Source organism: Cetorhinus maximus, chromosome 5 (genome assembly GCF_964194155.1).
Source record: "Cetorhinus maximus chromosome 5, sCetMax3.hap1.1, whole genome shotgun sequence".
Lineage (NCBI taxonomy): Eukaryota > Metazoa > Chordata > Chondrichthyes > Lamniformes > Cetorhinidae > Cetorhinus > Cetorhinus maximus.
In genome coordinates this window covers 119,707,332-119,714,986 of record NC_135883.1, presented here as the reverse complement: position 1 = coordinate 119,714,986, position 7,655 = coordinate 119,707,332, and the positions used below count along the sequence as shown (strand labels likewise).

The 7,655-nt window shown below is 43.1% G+C and overlaps 1 protein-coding gene across 1 annotated transcript; it reads right to left on the bottom strand.

Annotated features, from left to right (window-relative positions):
• Window positions 1–1,232: 1,232 nt before the first annotated feature.
• Window positions 1,233–5,117, bottom strand: tcf21 (transcription factor 21). The gene is made up of 2 exons (XM_078542390.1): window positions 4,352–5,117; window positions 1,233–1,706 (listed from the first exon to the last, which is right to left on the bottom strand). The coding sequence occupies exons 1-2, from the start codon at window positions 4,811–4,813 to the stop codon at window positions 1,617–1,619; spliced, it is 552 nt and encodes a 183-aa protein (XP_078398516.1). The 5' UTR covers window positions 4,814–5,117; the 3' UTR covers window positions 1,233–1,616.
• Window positions 5,118–7,655: the final 2,538 nt, after the last annotated feature.

Sequence of the window (7,655 nt, the reverse complement as noted above, 5' to 3'; positions counted from 1 at the left end):
ATGGAGAATATCCATTTAAATGGTGAGTATCCCTTTAAGTAGCACTTGAAATCGACATCAACGCCATGTTTACTCCTAACCAGCTACACAGCTGGTAGGTGGGGGCGTTGGCTGAAGCGCTAGCCACCCAAATGCCTTTAAGCCTCCTCAGTAAGTGCTGGCAGACAATTTCGGTGGCAGTCCACTGCTTAAACAGTCCTCCAGGCGCCCAAACCCAGTGCGCGCTTTACCCCCATCACCAACAAGGCATCTTGCTCTAAATGCGGTGCTTCAGCTTGAGATCCCATTTTAGTGCCTAAAGATTTAGTGCCAACAATATTCAACACAAATCAATCTAATTGATTCATTACTGGTGGATAGCCGGAAAGACACTGATTACTCTCTCATACTTTGCCTAAGTAGCCATCGGGTGGGAATGGGCCGGGGATTGGTTAAGGGGCCGAGGGCGGGTTGGTGGTGGGGTGTCACAGTTGAGCCCTGATCCTGTACTTAGCCAATGTACCTGTGCCTGGACTAACAGCAGGGCTCAATTACTGAATAGCAACCTGAACCATGTGTTCCTCTCCCTAAAGGTACGGTCTGCCAACCTGACTGAGGTCAACTATCAGCGCAAATTGGGGATTAACCCTGGGACCTCTCCAAACCCGTGTGGCTTGGCCAATAACTAAATAGGGGAAATCCAACATGAGAATTTAGGCTACTGTGCGGCAGCGGGTACATTAGAATCAGAAATTAGCCAAGTATAATTTCATCTCGGCTAGAAAGTAGTTAAGCCTCCCCGCAGTTTGGCAGATTAGATTGTTGCTGTCCAGAACCTACTGTGTTACAGTTAGAATCGCCTTCCATTTCGAGCCCGGAGCTGCGGAGTGCGCCTTTGTCACCGAAGCGATTTGATACCTGGAAACGTCTCTGAGCTCATTTGGAAATCGGCACTTCTCCTTTCGCACAGACTCAGCAATCGTATCTAAACTCCAATGATGCAGAGCTAGCGCAGTTGTTTGTTTTCTTTGAGGCCTGACTCAATAACACGAGATATCTCCTGCTTATCCATTTTAGTGGAAGAAATAAACAAATCATCCCCGTTGTCACTTGGTTGCGTCTATTGTCGAGGTTTGGGATCTGTTGGAAACAGACTGTCATAGACAATCAATCAGCGCGAACATGCGAGTACACATCCAAATATATCTGGCCTGACGTGAGAAAGAGTATAATATATACCCAACACGGCTATAGACGTTTAAATATAAAGCAAACTTTTATTTACATGACTTGAAATGACCTGTGGTTAAAGAAAATATATATCTTTTATATGTTGCTTCCTTACACAGCGACTGACTATCAAAGTCAGCTCAGAAATTCAACATACCTACATTATCTTGCACGACAACATTAAAATCTGTCACAATTATAAATGAAGGCGTAAAAATCCCTTTGGCACTTTGACCAGCAAAGTACTGGAACAGTATCGACATGATAGGAGTGGAAGGACGCTCTCTGGTGACAGAGCCCAGGCTGAGATGATGACAGGGCTCCGGCCGCCTCTACGCTCAATCTTTCCCGTTTTCGGTTTCTCGTTTATCCTCCGGCTTTTGTTTGAACGGTTATTTTCCTCTTAGTCACGACGCCGTAGTCCCACACAAACGGCCCGTGTTCACAACCTCTTTTAGCTCATTCTCTGGTTTCCCTGCCACCATAAACGGCCACGTCTGGAATAAAAAGGAAGGACATGTTGAGTGTTTTCTGTTCAACAGAACAAGGGACCGAACCCAGTGCCGCCTGCAGTTTTCCACATCATGGTTTACCTCGATAGTGCAAACGATTTTATTCCAATGAAACAGCACAACATGAACTAAAGAGATAAAATTCCTCCCATCTAAATCTAAACCGACCTGCCCAAGGGAAGGTCATTTATGTACCTTTACCAGAAACTAACGGAAACCAGTCACCATTTAGCACTGAGCATTCGCAAGCAAGTGGGTGAAACTGCATGGGAACTGAAGCTTTGATTATTGACACTTTTTACCTTATAAGCAAAGTATAAAATAACGACGTTGAAATTCAAGTGTTGTGCATGTTCAAAGGTGTGCCCCAAATCACTACCATAGTTTAGACAACGGAAAATGCAGTTTCAAGTGTTCCTCTTGGTTTGATTGTTTTCATGTTTATACATGTGTGTGTGTGTACCATCGGTGACGCCTTCTACTTAATAAAACGGCTTAAATTTGTATTTCAGGGGTTGTGGGTTGCAAGCAGTTCAGCAGGCAACAAATCCACTCCAGATATCCAAACAGGTTGGTTTTAGACTGTGTGCTTATCGCTTGTTGTTGCCGCAGGCCCTATTCGCACCATTCACATATTATAAAGGACCGACTTAGTTGGCGTTGTTCATTCTTGAAACTAGCCCCGCTTTAACATTTTCAGAGCGTGGACCGACACCTGATAATATCTCACGAACTTCAATCCTCAATCGTGTTCTTAAGTATTTCGTAAACGAAACCAAGGATTTTTCTCAGGAAGTTTACTAAAATATTGCAGGTGAAAATCTGTTTAAAAGGTATCGATTTTAAACGCTTCAAGGGAATAACTATTGGGGGTGGTGGGGGGGGGGGGGGGGGGGTGTGGGGAGAGAATTGTGTCAATTACAAGCCAATACAGTTGCACAATTTTTCTACCTTTATCGATAAGCGGAGTGTAACATTGACATTTAAAAAAATAATCACCAAGAGGTCAGCAATCAGGAATACATGCCTCTTTGTTATTACTTATTTAAATTAGATGTGCACAAAATTTGGAAGATATACTAGTATTGTACACTGTTAGGATATTCAGAGAGATGTTCTAAATTCTCCGGTCCTGGGGAATTCTAGTCCATGTTTGCTTCGTTAAACCGGGAAGTGTTCAACTGATTTTTTCTGAAGATTTTAGTTTTGAAGATGATTTAAACTTTGCAGCAATCTTGACATTTTAACCGAGAAACTGCATATCCGTATTTCCCCCAGCAAAGGAGGGACTGTTAAAGTCCGCACTCTTGTCCTTTGCTAGTATAATTGGAAATCTCCTAGGGAATCAACTTGTTCTCAATTAAAATGGGGGAAGATGACCAGAAAATGAGTCAAGCGGGTAAAATGAGGTTATTGCTAAGTATCAAACAGATCTTGTGTGACCCACTATTATTCAAGCATCCACTGAAGCTTCACAATATCTGCGCTCAATGTTTTTTTCCACAAACTTCCCCTTTTTGTTTCAGTGCAGCAACAAGACAGCAAAAGCTGAGAGCATTGTGCAGAGGAGAGGAATACACGAATGAAGATTATTGTTCAAATAGGACACGATAAAATGAGACAATTCCGCCCCAGACCACGGTAGATTTAAAAACCCTAACATGCATTCCCACCGTTTACAATATAACTAGATCGATTAGCTATTCTTTAACCGAATTGATGTGTAACTGGCCATTGCAAATTAAAAACAATGTGCATGTTTTATGCGGGACAATTGTGAAGTGCATGTGCAGTGAAGTTTATACTGTGCACACATTTTAGGTTGTGTTCCAGGCTAGCTCGCCATGCATCTTATGTCAAACTCTTATACATTTAACTGGAATTTGCATACAATATTTCTACAGGAAACCTATACAGGATTACTTTTATTTTCAGTTATTGCCGTTTCGTTTAATTCATGCTTCCGCACCGTATTAAATTCCAATTCAATTTGGGAGTATATTTTACTCTGCGTGTAGATTTTTAAAAGTCCATTCACTAAATTGCCACTGCTTCGGACATGGAGCCAAAATAAGCTCGTGTTAAAGTTCCGACTTCTGGTGACTTTGCTTAGAGAAATTATTTTTATTCTGACCACGAAGAATCTTTAACTCCTAGATTGTGAGGGGCTTTCTGCTTCGGTTAAGCAGCATCGTTGCTGGCTCGGAGTTTTCCATGTCAAGCCACAGCCCTGTTTTGCTTACCGGCTAACGTCTGATCGGTTTTATAAAGGCAAAACTGCAGAATGGTCTGAATGCACAAGGACTGATTTATTGGGAAGGAGCTCTGTCAATTGATTCGTGTACATCCACCTATATACAAACCGATTCACGCAATCACTCACATACATGCACACATACACATATATAGAAACACATCCACATAAACACGCACACGCTCACATAGATACAACCAAGCCTCTTCACATACCCACATGCGTACATATATAGATCAATAGATACACATACGAAAGCACAGAAACATCAAGTTCATGTACTCCCGCATGCATACACACACACACACACACACACACGGCCTTTATAACTCCCATTTAAAAAAACCCTTCGTTTTGTCAGAAGATGGAATCCTACCAGGTTGACTGGGTGAATGTAGCCATTCTCATACTTGTCGTTGGCTAGGATCTGTCTCAGGTGGGCAATGTAGCTAGATGCCAGTCGGAGGGTATCGAGCTTGGAGAGTTTAGTGTCTGGTGGCACCCAGGGTAAGGTGGTTTTGAGCCTGGAGAAGGCTTTACTGAGCACCCTCATCCTGGCCCTCTCCCTGGCATTCGCTGCGTTCCGCTGAATCTGTTTCCCTTCCTGGGTCACCCCATTCAGAGAAGATTTCTTGGAGGCCGTCTTGCGGCTCTTTCCCGAAGCCCCCCTGCCCTTCTTTGGGGACTCGTGTTCATAGTTGGAGCTATCTTCGTTGCTGTCGTTGGAGGTGCAGAAACCCTTGGTCGATTTTCTCTTTATCCCATCGCATTCCTCCTCTGTTCCCGGCACCTCCATTTCCTGGAGGTCTTCTACATCGCTCACGGACCCAGTGGACATGGTATCGCCACGATCTTCTGCAACTCGGCTTGTAATGATGGCAAAGACTCGGAAAAAGTGAGGAATGTGGAGCTTTTCGGCTGGAATGAATTCCTCGACTCAGTTTGATTGAAGACTCTGCGATCTGGCTGCGACACCCGGAATTTATCACGCTCGTTTGGAGGCGTGACCTGGCAGTTTGAAAGGAGGGACAACTAGATTTTGACAAACGCCGTATCCGCTCAAATCTTTCTCTTCAGTTTATATTCCCCCAAACGGGTAAAGAAACTCGGCTTTCTGTGGCTAGTCTACAACACCAACCTTGAAAACACTCCAACCCAATCTATATAACGTGACATCCATTTCTTCATAATTTTTCGGTAAAGTTCAGGATGTGCATGTTAGAGAGGAAAAAGTAATCATTCATTATTTAGTGTTTTTTTTAGAATGATTTGACATTAAAGTTTCCTGAAAATGGGTGATTTTTTTAATTTTAAAAAGCCGAATGGATTTTTAATAATTCTACTGCCTAGAGATAGTTTCTGTTCGATGCTGAGTCGTTTCACAATAATCACTATAATATGTGGCCGTGACAATGCGGTTCACCCCCTTTCACAGTGATGGAAAAGACCGGGCCGTGTGTCCGGTTTCTGTTGCGATGTCCCCAAGTATTCAGAGGCCGGTCTGAGTCAATGGGTTTCAGTATGAATTCACCTGTTTCTATAGTTTACTTTGCACCAAGCGTTTTTGTAAGGAGAGCAAAGTGTCAACAGGTTCAGCTAAGATCAAGTTTAAAACCGTTAATTTCTTTAATATGAACCTCACAGCTTTCCTCAAAAAAAACCCAGATTATCTGACCATTACCTCATTTCTGTTTGTGGGATCTTCCTGCGTAATAGTTGCTGCATTTACTTCATTCCAGCAGTGGGCAATGCAAAAGTACTTCATTGACTGCAATGCGCTTTGGGAAGTCCTGGGGTCCACGAAAGACGCTATATGAATGCAAATCCTTTCTTTGTCATGACATGTTTTAAGGAAGAAAAATATTGATCTATCGATTAAGGTTCAGAAGGTACTTTGCACTTTTATTCCATTTTGGGAATGGGCTTGAGGTAACAAGAATAGGACAACAGTGCCCATCCAGATAAACGTACCTTTCGGGTTTGTAAATCAGGTTATTTATGTGCGTTTGTTACTTGTTTTTTTTAATGGTCCAAATTTATTTTTAATCCCGCAGGAAAAGCGCCATTAGGATTTGGAAATCTGTATGTGCAATGCGAGAACTTTCTACTTTGTGTTGCCGGCTCAATGTGCAAACCCAGTCAGGAATACTGAATGGATCTCATTGTCAATAGTCTGATATATCTAAATTAACAAAAAAAGGAACTGCATTTGAGTCAATGATCTGAAGACTCTTTGTACCTTCTGACCGTGTTTCAGACTTCGGCTGAACGCTCCCTTTGTGAGGCTCTGAAGAAAACCTGCCCTGATGGGATTGCTCCTGAGAGTGTGATAGATTCGAGGGAGATGATTACACCTTGCGCTCATTTCCTTCACATTAATGTGTTATGATGATGTGAGTCCAGTATCCAGACAGAGAGAGCTCGCAACAAAAACACATTCTCTTCGACAAGTGAGGTAAATGCAGGCTTGACATGTCCCCATTCGTTGATTCCATCAGTTTTCCTTCCTTTCTGAAATTTTCGATGTCATTTGGACTATTCCCTCGCACCTTGCTGCTGCCTGAATCGCTACTTGTGGCATGCCGCAGTTTAGCGTTCAGAGAATATAACACCAGAACCAGTGCTTTATGGAATGTAAAACAACTGGACAGTAAATTCTGAAACTGGAAAGGCAGCCGTGCTGGATCTATGAAGGCTGGTTTTCTCTGTTCTTGGACTTGTTTGTGCAGGTGGAGATGGAAATGACTGCCCGCAGACAAGATTTATGGGAGAAATGATTGATTTCGTAAACGAGGAGAAGTCCCATGGACTGAGCAGATTAATGGCGTATCATCAGGTCAGATTCAGTCCCGGACCGGCGCATCCGAACCTCAGACAGGGGAAGTGAGATGGGGCGATTTTAATTCCTGAACTGGGCTTTCCATACTTCCCAAACCGATTAGGGGTGGGGACAATTCGATCCCTGTTGCTTCAAGTGAGAGCACTGGGGAAATAGAAACCAGTGCTTTAACGGGGTGAGGGGGAGGTATTTTTGGGAGGGTTGTCCACTTGATAACCAGTTAACAGGGTCGAATAACGGGTTGTTTGAATTGGCACGATACCCCGATCAAACGCAAAGGCAAGACGGTCAAGCAAAGTTGTTTCAATGAATATTCAATGTATAAATGGACTAATACCATTAATGTAGCCGATATGGATATACCTTTTACAACCGATATATCAAAGAAAGACATTTAGTGTCAGTTGTAGGCTGTCATCTAATTAGTCTTGGCAGTAGCTCCGGACATTGAAAACCACTGGAAATCACAAGCCTGGGTCTGACACAATGGTCAGTTTGTCATTTTTCCATCAATTCTTCGGGATGCCGCAGCCTTAAACGTGACAAATGATCTGCCATTATTTGAGAATATCAGGGCTCGGGCCTTCATGCCAGAATAGGTTTTAAGGCCTGAATTATTTCTTTTGGGCGCATCGGCTTGTGGTTCGGGGACCTTGGAGAAGCAGAGCTTTCTAGCAGTGGGAATTGGTGAAATGTGGCCTAAAACCTTCTGCCCTGCCGCTTTGCTGAAGACTTAGAATAATTGGCACTGCGCAATTGACGTGATTGGCAAGTCCAAACAAAAAGAAAGCCCAATAAACACAATATCCACTGCAATTCCTTCGTCCCCGCAGTCAGTAAT